Below are 25898 nucleotides of genomic sequence, written 5' to 3'. Positions count from 1 at the left end.
CTATAATATTCCGGTGAGTCGTTAACCAGAAAATATTGAGGTCATGTCCATATTAATTGTAAAATGAGTTTATAACGTAAAAATACTGAGGCCATGGCCAGATACTTTATATTTGTTCACTTTAGTCATTATTTTTGACAGCCTAACTGTTACCATCATCATTCCCCCCCCCTCTATAATTATCATCTAACTGAATATCTATGGGTTTTGGAATTTTCACACTTTTATCACATTTTACTGAATAAATGATCAATAGAAAAAAACAAGCTCTTGATTCATCTTAAAAATCAATAATCATTAGTGCTTTATTGACAATAATAACTGAAACTAAGAATCTTTTCCTAAAAATCAGTTAAGGATGATTACATGCTAGACCAATCAATGAAGAACTACAAACCATGAGATATTACCGTGGAATAAACAGTAACATCTCTGTACACGGTTAATACGTTTTTATCTCTAGCCATTGTTTTCTAATGATGTTCTGCTTTGTGTGTTTTCAGGTAAGAGGAAGCCGCAGCTCAAGCTCCCCAAGGAGGTGTTTGAGCAGCCTCCTCCCACAGCAGTGTAAGACTCTTTCCTTAACAGTCACGATTTGTGATATCTCCTCTTGTTTTCAATTACACACAAAATTAAACCTAGTAACCAAGCTGCTGAGTGTGTGAAATCATTATCTGATGAACTGCAGTCAAAAGAGAAAAGGAAATTAAATCATGGTTTATTGTCATCAGCTTATTGTAACTGGATCACAAACGTGAATGAGTATTAGTATCTTCACATCACACCCCTGACATTTGCACAGTTTCAACAACATTTTTACTTCTGGTTTTTCCTTCATGAACATCCTCTCCTCACTCTTGTTAACACGAGGCTGCAGCTGTTTGCAGAGCAACAGAAAAACTAAAATGTCTCAAAGTGAATCATCTTCATTGAGAAACCTGCAGCAGCAGAGGCGTTTTGGTTCCAGGCTAAATTCATATGAAGTGTCAGAGTCAGACTTTCAGCTGTATTGCACTCTGTGCTTCCATTACATTCACATTTTTGAATTATCATTGTTTTATATATCTTTTAAATGTAAGTGAATGTGTTTAATATGTTTATAATTCTTTTATTCTTTTATTTTTTATTTATCTATTTCATTTTAAAATGAAGGGTCTTTTGTGAAGTTTTTGTAAGTATTTGTTTTAATTGAGTTTTAAACAGATTTTTTTTTCAATTAATTTTTTTATAATTCAATTCAAGATCCACATTTCACACTCTTCACTATCTGTATGAATATTGTGTTTATTACTCACCTTGTTAGCTAAAATAATAACATTTGTTAGTTTTATTTGATTCATATTTTAAATGCAAATTTAATTTATATCCCAAGTATTTTTTTATTTGTATTATTTATTTTATATAAAACATATATTTTAAATGATTTTTGAATAGTTTTTTTATTATTTTTTAATTATTCCTTACAATTTTAATTTTGTTTTTCTTTGTGTTTAATCCGATCAATATTATTTAAATTATTTGGTTTTTTTATATCATTTTTTAAATTATACAGCATTTATGTATTTTGTTGCATTTATTCGCCTTTATAAATCATTTTTTAACTCTGATGGAAGAACAATTTAATTGATTTATGATATACAGTTTAGTTTGAGTTCATCCACTTAGGCTGCTCATACTTCTACCTCAGTACCGTGGAGACATTTACATTTTCATCTGTAAGGCCAACAGATATTTATCATCCTGTTTGAGATTTTTCTAACATTTACTTCTTGCTTCACTGTGATGTTGCTTTCTCAGAAGTCAAATATAACCTGGTCATAATATAAAATATCTTTGTGTGTTTCAGACCCCCAAGAGATTTGGATTCCAAAGCTTGTGTAACTATCGGAGAGAAGGTAATTTGATTCCTTTTTCATACGTATTTCATCTTTGCTCCTTTCCTAATCCCATTCCAGGTTTATACATTTTCTCTCCTACCTTTATCTCTTATATAACTCATCCCTGTTTACTTTTCTTCCTCTCCCAGTGTGGGTTTGTTAGCCGTAAAGAATGCCTGGGTGAACATTAGAGCCGAATTGAACACTTCTGATTGTGGGGAGACTGGAATGTGTTTTATTGCCCGTCGGGCAGTAAAAATATTTATTTTAAACTCATCAAATAAGTGGAATTTTCCATTGGCAGAGGTGCCTGTTTTTCTGTGCTCGTGTTTGGCCAGAAGTCAAAGTGAAAGATTTCTGGTGTTCGCCTGAATAATGTAAAAGAAATGAAGGACTCGTCTTGCTGCTCGGGGTCATTTAAGGATTCAAACTTCAAATATTTACATAATGTAGGAAGCTGGTGGTTGAATAAGTATTCCAATCATTAACTTCAGTAAAACACCTGACACCACTGTCACAAGTAAAATCACTGCATTCGAAAACGGGTTTTAAAGCACCTTATAATGTTTCTCGGTTTTCTCTTTCCTGTAGTGTGTTGTAGAGGTTTTTGTGCATGTTAATGGTTTGCAAAGGCTAAAATCCCAGAGTTTCTCTCCCACACACTCCATGAATACAAATATGAACCTGAAAATGAGCATAATATGTCCTTTTTAAGAAGAAGTCTGAAAGAAATAAGAAAAAAATATATTTTAAAAGTAAACTTGAATCTGATTTAATTGTATTGATGATGTTTACATGATGTTCCTGGATTTATATTACGGCTGCATCAGTGTGATGCATGTTTCCACTCTGAATTTGTTAGGTTGCGAGTATTTCACTCCTTTACATACTGTTAGTTTAATCTACAGTCATGCCTCGTATTCTATAAGAGCGTCACTTGATTTATCTTTTTTATTTTACATTAAAGAGTACACTTTTATGAGTTGTTTTTAAACTATGTACGATGCTTTTCCTACTTTTCCACGAGGCTTTTTGAATAGTTTTTTTGGCCAAAGAAGAAGGACAATTTTCTCAACAAATACAGAAACACTTCATCATTCAGTTAATTGAAAACATTCAAAATGAACACATCTGGAGAGGCTTTCACCAGACACGAAGGGGATGAAAACCTGTAACTAAAGCTGCAGGACAAACAAAGTGTTTACTTCTGATTCATAAAGTTAGCATGACACTACTAAAGGGAAGAAGGTACCTTACGTTTTTACTGAAGTACAGAACTTATATTTCACTTTCAACAACTGAAACTAGATGACGGATACTGTCTTTTTTAATCTCTATAATCAAAGCCTCATTCATTTTACATTTTTAATATTTCTTTAATTCTCAAAGTGTCCTTCAAGTGTTCATGTCCCCTTCTCACCCGGCCTTGTTCTTCTGTCGTGTCCATAGAACTTCGAGGTGAAGGCAGATGACCTGGAGCAGATCTGCGAGCTGGGCCGGGGAGCGTACGGCGCGGTGGAGAAGATGAGGCACGTGCCCAGTGGCCTGATCATGGCTGTGAAGGTGAGGGGTCGCTGCATTTCCACAAGTGCTTTCACACTTTAGGTGGTATATGAATAAAATAATGTTAAAATCAAATTTGATTAATTTACCCCAATATCAGTAAACACAATTGTCTCGGGGCTTTACAGTTTGCAGAAACAACATGGAGGAACTAAAGTTATAACATGTAACATTTCTGCATAAAAATGTCTGAAAACGACTTGACCTAGTTATATTTTTTGTTGACTTATATCATCTCAAATAATCGTATTAAATCAAAGTCTCCATTGTGCATTTTTCAGCTTGTTGTCTGCCAGAAATGGTCATTTATTTACCTTTTATCCTCTTTTTAGCCACATTTGTACAACATTTACTTTTAAAAATTCATGGTTTTTTAACTAATTATTTAACCGTTAAAAGGATGTTAGTCTTTGCGCATCTGGATTTTTGGTTATCAGACAAGTAAGCTGTTAACGGCAGCCAAACTGCATTGAAGAAACACTAATTTAAACCTCAAAGTCCTTTATTAAGGGTCTTTATGGGTTTTAATCACCGGGTCAATTACTTTTGGAGTAAAGGCCACCTCTGTGGATAATTCGGGTGCTATTATAAACTTCCTGAATGATGAACATTGAATGAATCATAACTAGGACACACTGACTGCAATGAAGGCATGGTGGTGAAAACATCACTTCCCATAATCCCACACCACTTCCCCGCACCACCAAACAGTTTTTTTTGTCGGGTTTTGAATGAAAACATTTCACATCAAGTCACATTGTGCATTTAAAGCCATATTCATATGAACTTACATCGAAATTACTGCCTCTCCAATCTGTTCAATTGACTTTCTAACAGAAACAGGAACAAACAAAGAAATAAATATCTGTTGTAAAACGAAGAACAAAATAAAGCGTTGATAGACACTAAATGAGGATTGTGTGTTGCCCTTGTTGTTCTGAGCTGTTATACTTCCTGTCCTCAGCGGATCCGGGCCACAGTGAACACTCAGGAGCAGAAGAGGCTGCTCATGGACCTGGACATCTCCATGAGGACAGTGGACTGTTTCTACACCGTGACCTTCTACGGAGCACTGTTCAGAGAGGTAATGTACACCGATCAGCCATAACATTATGACCACCTCTCTAATATTATGTAGGTCCCCCTTTTGCGGCCAAAACAGCCCTGACCCGTCGAGGCATGGACTCCACTAGACCTCTGAAGGTGTGCTGTGGTTTCTGGCTCCAGGGTGTTAGCAGCAGATCCTTTAAGACCTGTAAGTTACAATGTAGGGCCTGCATGGATCGGACTTGTTTATCCAGCACATCCCACAGATGCTCAATGGACTGAGATCAGGGGAATTTGGAGGTCAAGACAACACCTTGAACTGGTTGTCGTGTTCCTCAAACCATTCCTGAACCATCTCTGCAGTGTGGCAGGACGGATAATCCTGCTGAAAGAGGCCACTGCCATTAGGGAATACCATCTCCATGAAGGGGTTATCATGGGCACCCTGACCGCTCTGTGGTTACGCAGCCCCATACGCAACAAACTGCGATGCTCTGCGTGTTCTGAAACCTTTCTAACAGAACCAGCATTATCTGTTTCAGCAATTTGAGCTACAAAAGCTCTTCTGTTGGATCGAACCACACGGGCTAGCCTTCCCTCCCCACCATCATCATTAAGCCTGTCGTCGGTTCACTGGTTTTCCTTCCTTGGACTACTTTTGGTAGGAACTGACCACTGCAGACTTGGAACACCCCAAAAGAGCTGCAGTTTTGGAGATGCTCTGAACCAGTCGTTTATAACAGAATTTGGCTCTTGTCAAAGTCACTCACATCCTTACGCTTGCCCATTTTCCTCCTTCTAACACATCAACTTTGAGGACAAAGTGTTCACTTGCTGCCTAACATATCTCATACACTGAAAGGGGCTATTGTAAAAAGATAATCACTGTTTTTTACTTCACCTGTCAGGGGTCATAAAGTTATGGCTGAGCGGTGTAGAGATGGAAACCACTTACAAGGCTGCACCTGTAGGAGACAACTAGTCTGATGAGAGGCTTCACTATAGGGCTGTGTCGAATAAAATAAATAAATAGAAAAACCTGCTTTAAAATAATATATAAATAATACTTCCTGCAACGGTGAGTGGATGTTCAGGATTTCCTTGCTGTGACTGTAAACACTGGAAAATGCGTGGCTTCCTGTCCGTCTGTCTGGAATGCGTCCTGGTGTTTTGTTTTCCTCATCCCTTTCCACGTTTGTCTGCAGGGCGATGTCTGGATCTGCATGGAGCTGATGGACACCTCCCTCGACAAGTTCTACAAGCAGGTGATCGAGAGGGGCATGACCATCCCGGAGGACATCCTGGGAAAGATCGCCGTCTCCGTGAGTTTGAAGCACAATTCATGCCTGACTTCCTGTAAATGCTCAGCTTAGTGACAGATGTTACTGTCATTTGCTCATTAATGGACTTTGTAATTACAGATAGTAAAAGCGTTGGAGCATCTGCACAGCAATCTGCAAGTCATACACAGAGGTAAGAGCCCGAGTGGAGAGCCTTTAAACCTCTTAGAGGCTGTGTCGATATCCACTACTGAGATGCTACATCACTCCACTGCAATGAGAGGCTTTCTTTCCTTTTCTTCACTCCATTAAAAGAACATGTCAGTCATGTTTTAGCCCATTAGTGTAGAGTCACATATAGTGCTGGGTTATATAATTATGAAACTCTTTTATCTGATCTTTCAGGCAGCCATTGGTTTCCATTCATTTTCACATGATGCTAAAATTAGCAGACTCTTAGCAGGAGTCATTCGATCCATTACCGTGAACATCAAGCCTGCGTTATTTGCATTATCATTGACTTTGAGTACTTCAGACTTCAAATTAATTTCCATTAAAAGCTGCAGATCTTTCAAATCTTTCAGCCCATTGCTTTTGTTTTCTGGCTCACAGCTTTATTTTTGGATACCTATCAGCACATCCATGTCGTTTCCAGAAATCTTTGCTCCCAGCATCAAAACCAAAATTGTCTTTTTATTCACCGTCATCGTGCACCTAACGCAGCTTGGTTAGCACAACAATATCATAACTGATAAAAATAATGGATAAACGTACGAAAACAGGCCCCCAGTTATAAATTATTTACCTTTCAAACTGTGTAATCCTCGAACACTAAGATAACATAAACTGTGAAGGCAGGGTTGATTTTCTTTTACATAAAACATACAAACATTTTTGAATAAAACTACAGGTACAGTTCACAATGCATTTAAAAGATTCTTAATATCTTGAAACATTTATAACAATCCCGTTTTTCAGAATGGTAAAAGCTACTTATGGAGGGAGGGTTCCTCTGTAGGGACTTTGTTGTGGTCATAATAAACAGTTTGGCTTCATTCTTATGCCTGGTGTACATTATAAATTAAAATATGGCTACCTCGAGCGATAGAAAAAAAATCCTAAACTGTAAAGCATCACTTAAACATGTTCAGCAAAGATCAAAAACACATTATTTGAAGCCGAGTTGTTTAAACTTGCAAGCACACAGTTATATGCAAAGTTAAAATGATGCTTCTTCAAATAGTAATGCTTCCTGTGTCAAACCTCTGCTCCTCGCCATGACTGCTGTGTGACTCATGTTGCATCACAGCCTTATGTGATGCAACCACAAATGACAAATATAACACAAGCAAAGTGTGACTTCTTTATAAGTGGCAGACGTTCAACTAAAGCTGCTGTCTGCCGTGTTGTTGCAGATGTGAAGCCCTCCAACGTACTGATCAACACGCAGGGCCAGGTGAAGATGTGCGACTTCGGCATCAGCGGCTACCTGGTGGACTCTGTGGCCAAAACCATGGACGCCGGCTGCAAACCCTACATGGCGGTAAGAAGAGAGAGAGAAAGGAAAAACCTGAAGCTCAATTTTACCTACACAAAATCAGCAGCAGAATCTGAAGCTCGTCCTGGAGTGGATTTCTGATTATTTAATATCTTTTCCGCCTTCAACCAGTGGGGGAAGAATTTCTCAGATATTTTCCTTAAGTAAAAGTAGTAAAAACTCAGTGTAAAAATACCCTGATACAAGTAATGTTTAGTAATACATATTTGATAACTGGTTTATAATTGACAATGCATCAATGTGTTAATCATTTTACTTTTGCTGCTGGTAAAGATGATAACTCATTCAATAACAGATCAATAACATTGTATTCTGACAGGTCTTTATAATGGTACATCATAACGTATTCATTAAAGTTAAGTTAATTAAATGTTCATTTAAAAACGATGACTAATGTTGTCAAAAACATGTAGTGGCATAGAAAATACAATATTTGCTGCCAAAATATAGTGGAGTTGAAGTATAAAGCAGCAGAAAACGGAAATCTAAAGTAGCTTTACCTCAAAAACGTACTTAAGTGCAGTACTTGAGTAAATATGCTTAGGTACTTTCTACCACTGACTGCATCTTTATTGTTCTGGTTCACACTCATTGCCCTCATAGAGTCTTCTTCTGCTCATGGTTTGCCCTGCAGCCTCACCTGAGCTCTGGCTACCTGATCTTGTAAAGGTGTGGTTATTGGGTACAAAGGGGACCAGCCCTAGGCAAAGCTCCATATATTTAATCAAATATAATATGGACTGAAGTACTAAACTCAAAGCACACACTATTTAATAAAGTGATGATCGAGAAGGGCACAAACATGCAATTTTAACCATTTTCTTAGGTGAATAATTTCTTCCGCAGAGGCAAGAACTAAGCGATAGTTTATGATGTGATTGAATCATATTTCATGTGTTGAAAATGGATGTCAAAAATCGTCGAAATGTTTTGTTGTTTTTCTCAACATATCAACCTGAAAGATGATCAGTCAGTGGTCTGCTAATGATGCTGCTAGCTTGACTGTAGGCATCTAAATTACAGAGATTATAATAGATGTTATTTAATACTTTACCAGCAAGTCAAGAAAAATGACAACAAAAGTAAAAAGTGCTAAACCAGATAAGCCAAAAATATCTATTAGCTTCAGCAGAATAAAATGCTATTTATTTCATTTAAAGTCTTTTTTATAGATAATACATGAAATGACAGTATCTTGTAGTGCAGAAAAAAAGCCTTATTGGCACATCAGAATCAGAAATCCTTTATTTGTAAAAGTCCTAACTTTGGCGGGATTTTGTGAGATTTGATCTGACTCCAGGAGATCATAAACACCTTTCAATAACTGAGACTAGCCTCAGGAGTAGATGGTGAAGAGTCCCCCTCTCAGTCTCTCATTATCCGCACAGTTATTGGGCAAGGTTACATTTTAACCCGCTCTGCTGCTGGTTGGCTGAGTGGCTTTTAGGGCAGGTTAACGCTGAGGGAACATCGCGGTCTGTGTGTGTACAAGAAGGTCAGGATGGCAGGGAAGCGTGCAGGTCGTCCCTGACAACCGCTGCCATACGTGACATCATCATTCCTCCCCTCTGTCCCGCAGCCGGAGAGGATCAACCCTGAGACCAACCAGAAGGGCTACAGCGTCAAATCTGACATCTGGAGTCTGGGAATCACCATGGTAATCCGGCTCTTATTACTTTTCATTTCTCTACTCTTCCTCCATCTCACTTTTTCTAAATGTATAAAAGTCAATTATTCATAATAAAAGATAAATCTCGTTCTAAGAGGCATGGCTCCAGGAATGTCTAGACGTTTTATTACGAGTTGTTAAATCATAGCTTCTCATTTGCACATTTCAAACGCAGATCAGAGACTTTTTTGGATTCAGCAATCTATTCCCCATCATTTAACCTCCTCTCTGCTTCTCAGACTGATTAGTAGCAGAGAATGTTCCGGCACAGGTCTCGTTTGAATGGCAATAAGAGTGCTAAGTGTTTGGTGGGCAGAGGAGAAGAGCTTTTAAATGACAGAGGTGAAGGAACAGTTCAGATTTCAGGGTGAGCAGTGTTATTATAAATAATGGAAGTTTTTATGACTTCATTTCAAGAAATCTTCCAAACTAGGCTCAACAGAAACCAATGTGTTGAATAGAATACACTTACGGTGATTTTGCAGCATATGTTACTCCCTGAGAACATAAGAGAAACTTGTAAAATTGTGAAACAGTGAAACGTATTGTGAGTCCCTGAGTGGATTCACATGCAGACTGATTTTAGAAACCTGAATAATAATATGGCCACCGAGAAAGCTCCGCACAATCAGCACACAAACAAAAATAATTATGAAATGAATGGCATTCAAAATAACACAAACATCAAATTCATCTTGCATATAGAAATATCCTAAAAATACAGGACTGCTGTGAGTCCAAAGTAAATGCCAAAACATTGGATTCAGTTGATAGATAAATAACTGAGGGAAGCGTAAAACTGATTATAGTAATTAGTGCGTTCATCTGATGCACATGCAAACTAACATTCATGTCTCCAATTATATCTGAAAAACACAACCAGGATAAAAACTCAAATAAACTGTGTGACATTTTTAGGAACACCATCGTCATGTTTTTCTGATTGCTACACTTGAAGATATTTGCATTTTTAATTTTAAGAGTATAGAATTTCATTTATAATGCTCGTGATAAATGTCTCTCAACACTTGAATATATTTACTTTACTGAGAAATCCTCACATAGAAGCTGGAACCAGAAAGTATTTATTTTTTTGCTAGATACATTAAAGGTTAGTGGATTATCAAAATTGTTAATAATTGGTTTTCTACTCAATTACTCTTTCACAAAATGTAAGAATTAATTCACCACTGTTAATAATAATTATTATTATTTTTTAAATGGATGGGAAAAAAAGTTGTATCGGTATGGTTGCGTCTGTCTTTCTATAAAAAAAACTGGAGGTCTGTTTGATGATATAAGGATAAATATTGTAATGACAGAAAATGACAGTTTCTCTCAATTGATAATGTTAGATTTACTTACTATGAGGAATAGTGGGATCTCTCAGGTTCCCATCAAACCTGATTTGCTAAGACCAAAAACCAGAATATTGCTGTTCTCGTACGGCTCATGTTCTCAGTGAGATGATCGTCTGTTTCAGATCGAACTCGCCATCCTGCGCTTCCCGTACGACTCGTGGGGCACGCCCTTCCAGCAGCTGAAGCAGGTGGTAGAGGAACCCTCGCCCCAGCTTCCTGCAGATCAGTTCTCCCCCGATTTTGTGGACTTCTCCTCTCTGTGGTACGGCTTTTTCTCTCCGTGTTTGTCTAGCCATAAAACGTTTAGTTCCATATAGTTTTTCTTACACACAAGGCTGCCGGGCAGAATCACTTTGCCGTACAACAAAGCCTCATTAAATCAGATAGAAATGTGTGTAGAACCAAGCTGATTGGCCTTGGATACACAAATCACACATTATAAACACTAACATTGATCTTGTTTGTTGCTGCCTGGTTTGATCCCCTGGTGACTGTTTTTAATCTAACTGTAATACCTTTCCAAAGCAGGTGCTCATCTTGTGGCTGTACACATTTTTTTTGTCCTGACATCCACATTGTTTTGAGAAATTTCTTACATCCTTTCTCCACAGTATGAGGAGTGTTTCACCCCTAAATGTAACTTTTTAAAAGTAATTTGAAATACTGAATAAAAGTTCGTTTTCTCCCATGCCTCTATTTTAAACACAGATTTTCTGTCATTGAAATAGGTGTCGCATCAACAGTATGTGTCCAGATGTTTACAACGTTTGAGTTAAAATACATGTGTTTGGGAAGTGGTTAGCATACTACTGGATAAATGAGGGTTTTATTTCACTGCACGAGTTGTGTGTGAGTTTGTAAAATTATTTTTTGTTAAATTTCTGTCCTTATTCTGCCATTGACTTTTCCTCTTTTTCTGATTTATTTGACCTTGAACATACTTTTGTTCAACCTTTCAGGTACCAAAGAGTGAACATTGATACACTAAAGATCATTTTGGGAATAAAGTATTCCTTTGGGGATGAAAAGGCGAAATAGTTGGTTTAATGCATGGATGTGTTTATTTTTTATTGATACATTTATTGTGTTTAATGATTCTTTTTTTCCTCTCCAGCTTAAAGAAAGTTTCAAAAGAGCGGCCAACTTACACAGAACTCATGGTGAGTGTTGTATTTGTTATGTCTGTTGTTACATTGTTTTGATTCTGCTGTTTTAGCAGATGCATGCAACATGTAATTCTGTTCATCAGACACTGGAGGGTGCACTAGGATCAACATTTCCTCCCTCATCTCGTGAATGAGTAAATAAGCTGTGATGCTTCATACATACGCATCAGTTCTCATATGTGTATGCAATTGATTCTTAATAAGGGGCTACACACTTAGAAAAATATACATGCTATTGCAACATTTAATGATTTAGGAGGGACAATATTTGTCAAACTAATTTAGAGTGGGAATACCACTTTGAATTAATTATTGTGGAGCTGCATAGATATCCAGGCCTACTAGAACCTCATCATATTGTAATAATTTCAATTACAGTGAATCAGTGAAAATAAAAGCACTTTTTTTTCCTACTTTAATTATTGTCCTTTTCCTCCTCAGAAACATCCCTTCTTCACCTCCCACGAGGCAAAAGAAACCGACGTAGCTAGCTTTGTGAAAATCATCTTGGGGGACTGAGTGGTCACACTTGCACAGAAGGAAGGGAAGAACTGTTAATAAGAAGAAGAAATACAAACAAACAAAAAGCACCAATCGCAGCCCCTGTTACCTGCAGCCTGCTCTCTCCCTTCCCTCCAGAAACAGCCAGACGGAGTATCAGAGGGAGACGCTGACTCGAGAGAGGAGTTTGCCCCCACCATGTCCTCTGTTCAATACCTGACACGGGAGGGATGGGGGAGATGGGTTCCTCACACATAATCTGGAATTATTTAAGATATCGGTATGCGAAAAAACTCCCTCTATGGTTAGATTTGTGCAACCCCAGTGCTCATACAGTCTTTTTGCTAAAAACAGAAGTGAAAAGAGGTGCAGATTATATAAAAAAAAGATGAATGATATAATGCTATCTATGTATAATCTAAATGTTTGTATACTCAAAGCAAGTGTTGCATCGGTTTATTAATTGACTGCATGTACAGAATATATCCCTGGGGGAATAGAGGAGGAACAGTTGCAGAGTCCGTTGGAAATATGCAGATGTGCGGCCTTTGCTTCAAGGCCCGAAATAGGTACTGCACTTCAACTGCTTTCCCTAGATTACAAATACTACATGTTTTAGACTCTGGCTGTGTATGTGTGTGTGCAAGTGTGTGTGTGTGATCTGGTGCGTGATATGTGTGTGTTTGTAGGGCTGCACGATTTTGGGTAAATTAGCAATTTTTTAGGTTGGTATAAGGATTTACTCTCATTATTTTGAGGATAAAATTGTATTTAAATGTTTCGTCTGCAGTTTCGTTGTACCTTATGCTCCTGTTATTTATGATTTTGTGTCCAGGGGGCAGAATTGTTGCGTCGTTTTCCTTCATTTTGTCCTTTGTTGAAGCGCCTTGATGCTAGCAAGGCATTAGCATGTGATAATTGTGCTAATATCTGAAACACTCAGTTTTTCCAAATGTATGTAAAAAAAAAAAGGTTAAAAACTTGGTTTAACACATTCACTTGATTAATTCTGACTCTTTACGTGTTGAAACATTTGTAAAGTAGCCCCTACTGGAAATGAGTTTATTGAAAACTATAGCAGCACTTAGCTTGATGCAGCTAACGCCCCTGCTAATGCTAAGACATTGTGAGTGAAATGAGATCCTGTACGAGGCGAAATTCTGGAAATCCGCTAAATCATGCAGCCCTACTTTAGTCACACATTTAAAAGTGATTTATATGGGAGGTGTGTGTTGACATTGTGGTCAGTTGTGGGAGAATATTGCCCATTTTCTCCTTGTTTTCTGTACTGAGCCAATCACAACCCTCTCCACTCCATGTTCAACATGAAAAGAACTGGATATTATTACTATTATTACTATTATATTAATTATTTTTATTATTTAGATCCAAGGGTTTTGTCCCCAGATATATTTACTGCAGTTTCTCTTATTTATTACAACTGCTGTTTTCCCTCCGGGAACTTGAGCGATTCTTTGGAGACTTCTCTTGTGTGTTTGTTTTCGTCGTGTTCTTCTTGGCTCAAACACGTAAATGCTATTTAAATGTAATTTGCAATCCTTCTATGTGCCTCTCTTTAAAAAACAACAACTTGGAAAATAGGAAGTTTTAATAGGGATGGTGCAAGGATCTCAGCCTCTCCCATCATATCCTCCCTCTTCACATGGCATCATAATTCCACTTCCTGTTTGCTTTTGTTATTTTGCGTTTCTCGTCAGTGTTTCTCTTTACTCCTATCTGTTGTTGCCTTGTTTCTCATGGTGGTGTCTGATGGCAGGAAGCGTCGGACTGCCTACACAAAGCTCAGCGTGTAGTTGTTGTAATGTGATGACAAAGTGGGAAACTTTAAATACTGTAAGCAACTGGATGGCAGGGTATTGTAACAGTTGGATAATCTTCTTGCCTATAAATATTTTGTTACTCGGTTATCCCTTGATGTTTTGTGCATTGGTGTTTTTATGTCTCCTGTCCATTTCTTGCTGAGCTTAGCACAACGTTGTTTGGTTATTGCTTAAAGGCTCTATTTATGGGTGAAAATGGGACTTAATTGATTGGAATTCAAAAACAAGCTCAGAATTGTCTTAGTCGCCGTGGTCATTTTCAGAGATATCATAAATCAGGGACCTTGAAAACATGGCAGTTCAACAGTGTTAAAATAAACAGGGGTTTTATATACTGTTTTTAATTCTAATTAGAAAATGACATCCCCAAATGGAAAACAAATGTTCCAGTAGAAACGTGGGACACAAGCTATGTAAACTGCATTAATTAATGTTTTTATGGTCACTTTACAGCAAAATAAGTTTCATTATTGTCATTTTATCAGCCTTTATAATTTGATAAGTTTTAAAGTTAAAGTTGTTAAGATTTGGTTGTGTTTCCAAACTTTGTTTTGGTCTTCACAAACTCTCTCTTTTTCGGCATAATGTTCCACTACGTTTACCAGCTTACATTTCATTTTTGCTGCTTAGTGTAAGAGCAAGCAGATGGTATTTTTTAATTTTGCCACAGTCGGTCTACGACACTGATTTGAAACAGTGAAGTTGTTGGGCAAAACCAAAACAAAGAGCTAAAAGAAGCTAAAATGCGAAACAGCTTCGGTTGACCTAGAATTTTCTTGGGTCACAAATAAAAGATATTGATCAGAGCAACTTTAATTGTTTTCTGATGCTGTTAAAAGGTTGTTTACCATACTATATGTACATTGACAGTCACAGCAGGAAATACGGCTATTATTTAAATACTTATCCTTTTCATTATCATAAAATCAAATACCAGTACATACTATCGGCACAATTTTCATACGCAGTAAATGCGACACATAAAACGATTGCACATTGGGCCTTTAGCAAACTAAACAAAGTTGTACCCAAAGGTTCAGTTCCGCATTTAGCACTTTTATGTTTATTCAAAAATGTAATTCTGTTTTCTGTCGCCATTCAAATTTGTGTCCTCAGTCCAGTTCAGCCCGCTCTGTCGTTTAAATGCGTTCACCAGGTAGTTTCCTGTTTTGTATCAGACAAACTTTCCTTTCACCTCTCACACCAATATATTCTCCCTGCTTGGCTCATGTCCCTCACAAAGATTTGCTGTTCTAAGAACTCATCCTCTTCCATAAGTTCCCCTATCAAGGTTACCAAACTTTTCATCACACCATGCCCATGACACGGTGGATGTGGTTGAGCAATTTGAACATTTTGCCACTTTCCTTTGTTTAGTAATGAAGCTGAGTCAGAAGATAGGTGGCATTCTGTCAGATAGTTATTATTTTGGGAACACTACAGGCTCCTCATGAGTATGTTTTTATGCCAAAAATAGGGATATACTGTTGAGATCTGTAATTGGCCTTTATTACATGATGAAATTAGACAAATTAAAGTCACAGTTTCCTCAGCAAGGCCTGTCACTGGTCTGTCCTGATCAGTTATTTTCCCTGGAAAAGACCCTGTTGAACCCTTGAGGATCTCATGATGAGCAGTGTCCTTTTTGTTCCAATTACAATTTTTGCAAGCATGACCAAAGAGCCGAAATAGAAAAGTGAGGGCTTACTTGGAGATGGTACATTTTGAGGAGGGGGACAGTGTTTGCAGCCCTCCTGCTGCTAAATAAGCAACATGATTTAGTCCAGATTCCCTTGATATCCCACCTGTAGAATATCATCACCTGCATGGTCTTGTAGCGTTGTTTTCGATGTGTAGTATGTTTAGGTCTATTAAGTTCCTGACAATGCTTTTCTGTGGTTTAAACACTTTTTCCATCTTTGTGAGTGATGCTTAAACTCTGTTTTGGTCTTTTATTTCCTCTCTGGGACACACTGCATGTTGCTGTGATTGTTTGCACTGTACACAGGAGCCATATCACATAGTCACATTGCACATGTGTTACTGTCATTTGGATTATAAAAAAGTTGCAGTGTAGGTAGACATTGTTTCGGTTTCAGCAAGGTGTTTTAAAGAGATGCAAGTAAAAGATTCTGATGTTTTTGACAGCAAAAAGCACTTCTGTTCACAGTTGACTCAGTCATTGTAGAGTAATGACGAAAGTCTTATCACATGTCGTGTGTGTGTGTGTGTGTGTGTGTGTGTGTGTGTGTGTGTGTGTGTGTGTGTGTGTGTGTGTGTGTGTGTGTGTGTGTGTGTGTGTGTGTGTGTGTGTGTGTGTGTGTGTGTGTGTGTGTGTGTGAGAGTGTGTGAGGGCAGCACTATCTTTACCCTGTTGTTGCTCTCCGGTAAGATAATGAAGCAAGTTACATCATTCACAGGATCAAAAAGGCATATCCCCCCTCCTTCTTCAAAACCTGCATCATTTTTTGTCTCAGACTTTTTTACATGTTCTGTGTGAGCATTCACATGTCTGCTTGCATGCGGGAATTCCCGCCTGTGAGTCTATTTATGCTCACCTGCTTAGTAAACATCTGTAGTTGGGGGTTAGCAGGGGCAGGACGTCCGAATGGGAACTTTCCGTTGCGGGCGATTATTGTCACATCCCGCCATCATGCTGCTCTTAACCTCTGAGGTAAATGGGGTCGTATTTTTTGATGATGCATTGGTAACATCCAGTCGGCGGGAGGCTTTTTACTGGAACAAGACACCTCATCAGTGGAAGTCCCAGACACGTTTGAGATTTAGAGAGAATCAAAGGAAATGTAGCTTCTTCCTCATCCTCAAAATATGTCACCAGATGAATTCAGAAATATCTAAAAAAGTCCTTGCATCACTTACAGCCCTTTAAAGATCGTGTTCTGCCAGATCATATCCGGTGTAAATCTGTCGTTTGTGCGTGAACCGTGCTGAGGTTTCTTGAACGCTTAGTTTTACCCGTCTATTCTTGCTTGGAGCGTTCTCGAATACAACGACTCGTAAGCCGTGGAGCTTTCTGTCTCTCTGTCGCAGGTGGTAAACTGCTGGTACACACAGCTGTATGTGACTTATGATGTTGCGGTGTTGTGCTCTTTTATCCGGGGTTATCCGGGCTAGTTTGCCACAATAATCCGTTATCCAGAGATGCTACTGTACGTGGAAGAGGGTCTTTTGTTGCTGTCGGGTGGGGTTGGGGAAAGGGGTACTGTGGCTACAGCTGCTTGCCCCATGTAAAGTGAAGTTCTCAGTATATTTACACATCTCTAAAGCCTCTGCTAAAGACTGATGACTGTTCATTAAGATGCTCAATGAATTTCTATAAATATTTTAGATTGCTCAAACTGATTATGTGCAATTGTAATGATGGAAATTCAATAAAAAAGAGGTATTTTTACACAACAAGGTCCGTGTCTGTTCTGTTGTTGCAGTCTTTTTTTTTGTGAAGCCGAATTGCTTTCAAAGAACTTCCAACTACGTCTCCAAATGACAGAACTCATGAGGTCCTTCATGAGGTCCAGACATATTCTTGGAACACTAATTACATGGATCAAGTCTTAAGATTAAGATAGACCTCATGGTTTATTCTGTGGAGACGTTACATATTTTTAAAGAATATCACAACGTTTCATCCGACAACTGCAGAGAATGATGTCTGAACCTATGATTCAATATCATGCCAAAAACAGCAGGTTTTTTTCTTACTAAGTTGGCAATAATTTGTTGCAGAAGTAAAAAATCAGGCAACATTTTTGTTTAAAATAAATTCTGTCTTTTCAACAGCATTTAAGTGACATGTTTACTTGTGACAGGGTCCACGAACACGTTGAAATGTAGTCATGTAAATGATTTTCTTATGTAAATGACACAAATTTGACCTAATTTATTCTAAGCGTTTAGATGTGTTCGGTTCTGCATATCACAAAATAGGTTGCTGGGTTTTTGTTCTGGGTTTTTACTGGCTAGGGACGAGTGTGTTTGGGTCGTAAAATTTTCTTTGGAGGCCAGAGAAATGTCACGTAGCGTTGCATCCCTCAAGCGCTGTTCTTCAGGGCTGGGAACTGGACCCTTTGAACTTCCGCGCACATACAGTGAGGATATTGCGTGTAGAAAAGAAGAAAATAAAAACACAGAATCTCCTGCGAACTCTGACAAACACATGCAAGATGAGAGGATGGGGTGGCTCGGAAAAGCAAAACAAACCAAAGAAAACCTAAACAATGTGATTGGACCCCCCGACAAAGCAAACTACCTGTTACCCTTGGTTTCTCACACACCACCTGCCCTGACACACAGTATGTTTTGACGCACATCCCTCCTCCTCTGAAGTAAATTCTTAGACTCAGATGTCTGGAGGGGGATATTTTTAGATCTATGCTGTACCACACAACGTCTTCCTTCCTTTCAGGACCATCTCTCAGACTTCAGGGAGCAAAGTACAGTTTGGAAAACCCCTATCCTGCCTTCTGAGAGAGTAATATAAAATCTGTACACTTCAGGCAAATCAGACCACCTCTCAAGGCGAAGGTCAGGGATCGGGAGATGTTGTGTTTATTTTTAATAACCCCACAACTGGCTCTTTTTTCTGCTTCAACAATGTGTTTTCTCCTTGATCCCTTTAACGTCATTTGAGCTTCCCCTTCCTTTACTGCAGAGCCCTTTGCACTTAAATGGCTTAATCATTCATTTTGAAGTGCGCCGAACTGTGCATGCAGCCTGTTGCTCCTGATAACTGTTATATCCTATGAAAGCTTATTGACCTTAATTTATTGCATCAGTTATAGGTATAATGAGAGTGAAAAGAGGCTTAAGGTCCTTAATACAGCGGCTAACTTTGCAAACCCTCATATTTGCTCTTTATGTCTCATCCTCGATCGAGAATCTTCAAGCTACAGTTTTCCAAAACGTCCTGACAGAATCGGTTAATGTAATTATCCATCCATCCATCTTCTCCCGCTTTTCCGTCAGGGTCGCAGAGGTAACAGCTCCAGCAGAGAGCCCCAAACTTTCCTTTCCCTGGCCACATCAACCAGCTCTGACTGGGGGATTCCAAGGCGCTCCCAGGCCAGCGAAGAGATATAATCCCTCCACCTGGTCCTAGGTCTACCCCTCGGGCTCTTCCCAGCTGGACGTGCCTGGAACACCTCCCCAGGTGGCATCCTCACTAGGTGCCCGAACCACCTCAACTGGCTCCTTTCAACGCGAAGGATCAGCGGTTCTACTCCGAGTCCCTCCCAGATGACTGAACTTCTCACCTTATCCCTAAGGGAGATGCCAGCCACCCTGCGGAGAAATCCCATTTCGGCCGCTTGTATCCGCGATCTCGTTCTTTCGGACATGACCCATCCTTCATGACCATAGGTGAGGGTAGGAACGAAGATGGCCCGGTAGACAGAGAGCTTTGCCTTCTGACTCAGCTCTCTTTTCGTCACAACTGTGCGGTAAAGCGACTGCAGTACCGCTCCCGCTGCTCCGATTCTCCGGCCCATCTCACGCTCCATTGTTCTCTCACTCGAGAACAAGACCCCGAGATACTTGATACTTCACTTGGGGTAAGGCTTCATTCCCTACCTGGAGTGGACAATCCATTGGTTTCCTGCTGAGAACCATGGCCTCAGATTTGGAGGTGCTGATCCTCATCCCAGCCGCTTCACACTCGGCCGCGAACCGATCCAGTGAGTGCTGAAGGTCACAGACCGATGAAGCCATTAGGACCACATCATCTGCAAAAAGCAGTGGTGCAATCCTTAGCCCACCGAACTGCAAACCCCCTCCCCCACGACTACGCCTCGAAATCCTGTCCATGAATATCACAAACAGGATTGGTGACAAAGCGCAGCCCTGGCTGCGGCCAACCCTCACCGGAAATCGGTCCGACGTGCTGCCGAGGACCCGGACACAGCTCTCGCTTTGAGAGTACAGAGATTGGATGGCCCTGAGCACATGTAGACCGGATGAGCGTACTCCCAGGCCCCCTCCAGCATCCTTGCGAGAGTGAAAAGCTGGTCCGTCGTTCCACGGACCAGCTTTGATGTAATTAGTCATTATTAATACTGTTAACAGTGGTAAACACCCTTTTCATGATGACTTTGAATGCGCACTCAGTCGAGCTGTCCAAACAATCTCCAATTTCCTTCAAGTAAATGTATTTATTTACTGTCGACCACTGACCACTGAATATATTTGCTTATTGTTACACTATGTAGCTTATTTTAAGTGAATCCACATACAGTACACCATCCCGAAAACTACTTAATTATATATAAATATAGCAAATAATATTACACAGATATAAATATATATATATATATATATATATATATATATATATCAAAACTGTGAGCAATTAAAAGAATATTTCTGCGATTAAAAAATGGACATTGAAGGCCTTAGGGGGGAAGTGGTTCAGTCTGTAGAGACTTGAACCAGTTCACCTCCTGGTTCACCTCCACTCCTGGGCCTGCCGAGGCGCCCTTGAGTAAGGCACCGAACCCCCAACTGCTCCATGGCGCCAGCTAGATTGGCTGCTTATAACTGTGTGTATTACCCATTCAACGATTTTACTGCATTTCTTTTTGTAGCTTTTACACGGAAATATGTCTAGATTTTTGGCTAACTATCACTATTGAACTTTGAACCACCAAAATGTGTGTTGACTTCCTTCAACAGAGAAAACATTTTTCAGTTTCGCACCCACTCACAAATTAAAGAAAGAGCTTCAGTTTCGGTTTTTGATGTTTGGATTACAGATTGGGCCTGTATTAACAAACAGCAGCCACACCTGTTAATTCAATAAACATTTACTCTGGGATGTGTTGCTTTCCTGCTGCTGTGACTTCCTCTTAAACTCTTTTTCCCCCCTACGCCTCTTGAGTTGTTCCCAACTGAAATTTCATATTTATAAAAAAAAAAATGTCATCAAGTCACTTAGACATTTCATAAAGTATTCATGTTGCCGGTTTTGTAGCATTGGTACGTCTTTACCAGAGGGAGCCTCCTCGCTGCACGCCTGCCATCCTGCTGCTGCTGGTTTGAATTTCAGAATATAAGCTAAGACTGGCTCCCCATACTGACAGCTGATGATCTCATGGAAACTTTTCTCAGAAGCACACTTAAAAACTGGAAAATGATTTATAATGAAATGCAGCCCCTGAGTTTTTTTTTTTTTTTCGGGGGGGAGGTGAGTTTCGGCAATGGATTCGGGACACGAGCGGGGAGTTTTTCTATTCATTAGACCTTTGACATTTATGTTTCCAAGTAACCCAAAGCAGTAATTACTTCCTGTCATTTCCAGCAGCAGAATGTCTTTTATGTTGTTATAGTAAGGTGGAAAAAAAGAGCTCCTGCAGATATGTGGGGCCTTAATGCATGTTTCACCTCTGGAGCTAACAGTAAGCAACAGGCAGTGAAAAGAAAAGCCACTCAGTGTCAAACTGTGTGACTGATAGTTCGATGTTTTTATTCTGTTCAAGGGGCCTTGTTGTGCTTTTTCTGTTTTCCCTTTCCCAGTATTATATAGGTTTTTGTGCATTTACATGTTCTGCAAATGCTAAAATCCCATCCGGAGACACACAACACCCCTGTCTGAAATACCTCCATTGGACTAGTTTGTTTAATTCCGTTACATAGTGACATCAATATGTAACACTCAAGCTTCTTTTGGGTAGCGTTCAAACATATTGTATGTGATAGGCCAAGGGGCTGGACATCTGTATGCAGTTGACCGATCACAAAAGAGCCGCCCAACCAATCAAAGCAGACTGGGCTCTGGTTTCAGACAGAGGGGGAAAAGACGTGCTGCAGCACAGACAGTATGAGAAAAATAAAGAGCTTTCTGAACATTAAAGCATGTCCCCTTTAACAGAGGGAAAGTGCTACATAAAACAAAAAACATCCTCAAAAAATCTCTGATCCCTCCGTCCTCAGGAAAAAATGACAACAAAAAACTGGGGGAAGATCTGTACTTATTTGGTCAAAAGGGGGGCGGGAATATGGATGAGGCTTTGAAGTAAGGGGGCTGGCGTTAAGGTGGAGGGGGGGGGGGGGCTGTTGGTGCACCTGCGTTATAGTCGCTCCTTGGGAAAAGGGATGAAAACAGGATCTGAAACTCAAACAACATCCTGTAAACCACCCCTCCTCCTCCTTTTCCCGCCTCCCCCCCATTCCAGTAGTGTTTATGCTGTTTTTCCTGCTCCTCTCTGTAGAAAGTGGGGGCCTGTGTGAGGATGGGATCGAGGGGAGGGGGGTGCTTCCTTCTGACTGGCCCCTGCTCATCAGCATCCACACCTCATGCTGACACACACACACACACACACACACACACACACACACACACACACACACACACACACACACACACACACACACACACACACACACACACACACACACACACACACACACACACACACACACAGTTCCAATAATTCATGTTTCATAAAGCTGCTTATTTATACGTTAATCTGAAAAACAACAATGAGTGTGACTAAGATTTGTGTAGATGCTTTTCTTGTTTGGGTAGTGTGATAGAGAGAGAATTCCCAGAATATTGTAGTTCTGGAGTCACGTACAGTAGCTCACATGCTTCCTTCCCCTGTTATTACTTCCTTTATGAATTATTTTTGTGCACATTGTGTAAATGATAAGAGTCGGCATTAAAAAAAGTGTTAAAAAAAGTGATGTTTTGCAGCTCTTCAAAAACTATGTAATATGCACCACAGGTTTTTAATTCAAGTTATACACATACATTAAAGACCATAATGAAACACAATAGTACTACACGTAGTTAGTAGTTCATAAATAAATACATACATATCTTTATAGAATAATAAGTTCAAGCATAAATGTCCTATACTGGGACATGGCGTCTTAGACACAGAAACAATAGGACAACATGTATGGGTATTACTTACAGAAAAATATGGAAAGTTCAATTAAGAAAACTAAAAGTTGAAAATAGTAAACATCTAGAAGGAGCAACAGGCTGCATGGACAGTTGGGTGCACTTGAATGATTAAGCCATTTAAGTGCAAATAATTAGATTAACCATTAAAACATAAAGTAAGTATTCAATGCGTAGTAGAAATGTTTTATTTCCTTTTTTCTTCATAAAACTGCCTTGATAATCATTATAGGCAGGGACAGGAAATGTACCACACAAATAATAATACAAATAATAATGTATTTATTTATAGAGCATAAAAAAACTATTCAAAAATACAATAAAAATACAGAATACGCCAAAATATATAAGTTAAATTAAATCAGGCCATCAAATAATGTAAAAAATTACACAATTAGTTTAGAACATAATAAAAATGACAATGAATATAACCAAAACAAATGTAAATGTTTCAACTGTAATTTATACATGTTCAGAGACTAAATCTTTGAGAAGGTTAGACAACATTTTGGAGCATAGTTAGTAAGAGTCGAGGGTAAATATGTGGAGACCTTCCCAATGGTTATTAATAAGTACATGCTTTGCACCAATTTAAGGAATGAAAAAAGTCAAATAAAAACAGAACCACTCCGTGTGTCTTGTCCCTGGGGAGAGGCTAACTACGAGTCTGACCACACACACTGAGAACGTGGTGCCTTCCCACCACACAGGAAGTGACCGACCAAAGAGGAAGTGAACATGTCCCGTTTGTGTGCAAAGGGGAAGAAGAAGTGTTAAAGTTATTAGCCGAGTGGGAGCGGTGCGTTTAGGGGGCATCCTGTGCACAACAAATGTTTCCTGCTCATGTCTACAACGCCACAAAACAACCACAGAGGGGGGCGGGGAGAGTGGAGGGAAACTGAGGAACTTTGTAACATGCGAACCTGCCCACCATCAGGTGGAAACTATACGGTGCCCTCAGGAAAATGCTCCCCAGAAAGCTGCCTCTCTATCTATACATGCAGGGAGCTCCTATAGAAGTTCTCCAACTCCTCAATGGAAAATTCATGTTTTTCATTTTAGCAGGCACATTCCTGCACACACACACGATGGGGCCCCTCCTGACGTGGAGCATGGATGGCTCGCAAAACTCAAGAGAACATCAGATTACTGCACATTATGAAATTATTGAATGAAATGTGTGGCAGCAGGATTGATAGAGCCTGTTCCCCGCCCGAGCCTCCAACATCCTGGCCGGACACACAGAGCTCAAATGATCAAATGAGGCTCATTAAAAGCGGACTAATAAGCAATTGCATGTTTTGTTTCTGCAATCTTGACAAATATAGCTCTGTTATCTTGTGGCTGCAAATTGAAAGGGTTTTACTTTATGGTCCTATTTTTTGCCCAATAGCTATAGCAGTAACCTGACTGGTCTACAACCTCTGGGTGTTGCTAAGTGGTGCATGAAGCCAAAATGGCCTGGATCTCAACAACAAAAATACCCATCATAGTATCATCCAGCAGTCTTCTGCATCCACGAAGCCCAATTGCATCATGTCAGTGAAACATAAGTTAGTAGTACAACCGTTTGGCCACTTCGGAAATTTGATTCAGCAACCGGCGAGGCCTGGGTCATTCCCGTGGTCCAAGGGTTCTTGGGACACTTTCATCACATCACCAGCCTTCACAGAACATCACAATCTTTCGTAATTCTCCCCTTGGCCTTCCCGCACCTCTTCTTTCCTCAACTGCACTGTGCTAGGGATCTATCTGTTCTTGTGATGTGTCCAAACCACTGTGACTTTTGCAGTCTAGCAGTGTCCTACAGTGTTTCAAAAAACCCTATCAGTGTCTGTATCTCCTGTTTGATTCTTTTCTATGATGCATTTTACATTTCAAATGTACCTATCTTCTTTTCAAATAAGTGTTGTACTGTAGGTCCTCTTTTCACATCCGTAGAGTCCGATGGATGTAATCATTGAGTGCATCAGTTATATATTTGTGGGCATTGAAATGCTACTTTTTAAAAATCGTATTTAGTTTTGCAAGCTGCGAAGCTGAGAAACACAAATGTATAGGGTTTCCAGCAGCTTTAATTCATGCAGTTCCTCCTCATTCACCTGAGATGAGATCTACATCAGTACATGGTTAAACCATAAACTCCAGCATGTGCACTTTGTTCGGCATCTGCCAATCGTCTCTCACTGAGAGCAGAACCCAGTTCGCCCTATTCTGGCTTCAAAATGGCAGAATTTTTACATTACATGACACTTATTAGACACTTTTATCCATTGTGACTTACATGCATTCCATACTGTGGACAATCCCTACAGGAGCAATTGGGGTGACGTGTCTTGCCCAGGGACAACATGCTGACTGCAGTGGGACTCAAACCTACTCTCCCCTGATCCGAGGATCAGCACACTATCCCACTGCGCCACAGCTCCCTATTGATATCAGGACAGAAGGTCTACATGTCTTCTGTCAGGAACTGAAAAACCCATCTGTCTTGGCGGCACCTTGGGCTATAAAGGCACTCACAATCATTTGGGTAATTGAATTGAATAACCTGTCTATTGTAAGTTGCTTTGGATACAATTGTCAGCTCAATTATATGTCAGTGAAAATGAAATGTGATTTATTGAGCAAAACGCTACCTGTTTCTGGTTACGTAGCAGAAGAGTGATTAATGATAAGAGCAACTCAGTAAGGAAGTATAGACAGACAGTTCTTTAAGATTAAATGATTCGAATGTAATAATATCACTCCTCTCTCTCTGTTTCTGTATCGTTCCGTGTCTATGTTATCGGTTCTTCTATTAATCCAAAAAGAATATAGAAATATTGAATTAATAAAATAAAATAAAAGGCTTTAGAAAACGCTGGCACCCTCATTTTTGTAAACTTCATTTGCATAATCCAGATTTGTAACTCTTATGACATCACTATGAATCATTTAGGTTATTTTCAAGGAGTTGACTAATGTCCTTTGTTACAAACATCAATACATCAGAGTAGTGTTCTTCATGATGAGTTAATATATATTCATGTGAAAAAAACTGTGCCAAAACCAAGTGCCACTTAGCATTATTTCTTTAGTGATAGTACAAGTTTCACTGGTAGAAACGCTTTTTTAA

At 39.4% G+C, this 25898-nt stretch overlaps 1 protein-coding gene across 1 annotated transcript in view; it reads left to right on the top strand.

Moving 5' to 3' along the window:
- The window catches only part of map2k6 (mitogen-activated protein kinase kinase 6), a 30808-nt gene extending 13524 nt beyond the window's left edge, over positions 1-17284 (top strand). Inside the window, exons 2-12 of the mRNA XM_063893612.1 lie at positions 504-567; positions 1847-1895; positions 3327-3440; positions 4405-4524; positions 5693-5809; positions 5909-5960; positions 7183-7310; positions 8905-8982; positions 10478-10617; positions 11470-11515; positions 11963-17284. Coding sequence (XP_063749682.1) covers positions 504-567; positions 1847-1895; positions 3327-3440; positions 4405-4524; positions 5693-5809; positions 5909-5960; positions 7183-7310; positions 8905-8982; positions 10478-10617; positions 11470-11515; positions 11963-12040 — 986 coding nt within the window. The 3' untranslated portion in view covers positions 12041-17284. The remainder of the gene's footprint in view (positions 1-503; positions 568-1846; positions 1896-3326; positions 3441-4404; positions 4525-5692; positions 5810-5908; positions 5961-7182; positions 7311-8904; positions 8983-10477; positions 10618-11469; positions 11516-11962) is intronic.
- The last annotated feature ends 8614 nt before the right edge of the window (positions 17285-25898 follow it).

Source organism: Eleginops maclovinus, chromosome 10, assembly GCF_036324505.1.
Source record: "Eleginops maclovinus isolate JMC-PN-2008 ecotype Puerto Natales chromosome 10, JC_Emac_rtc_rv5, whole genome shotgun sequence".
Taxonomy (NCBI): domain Eukaryota; kingdom Metazoa; phylum Chordata; class Actinopteri; order Perciformes; family Eleginopidae; genus Eleginops; species Eleginops maclovinus.
Note: the sequence above shows the minus strand (reverse complement) of the source record. Positions and strands in the feature narration are given on the sequence as shown.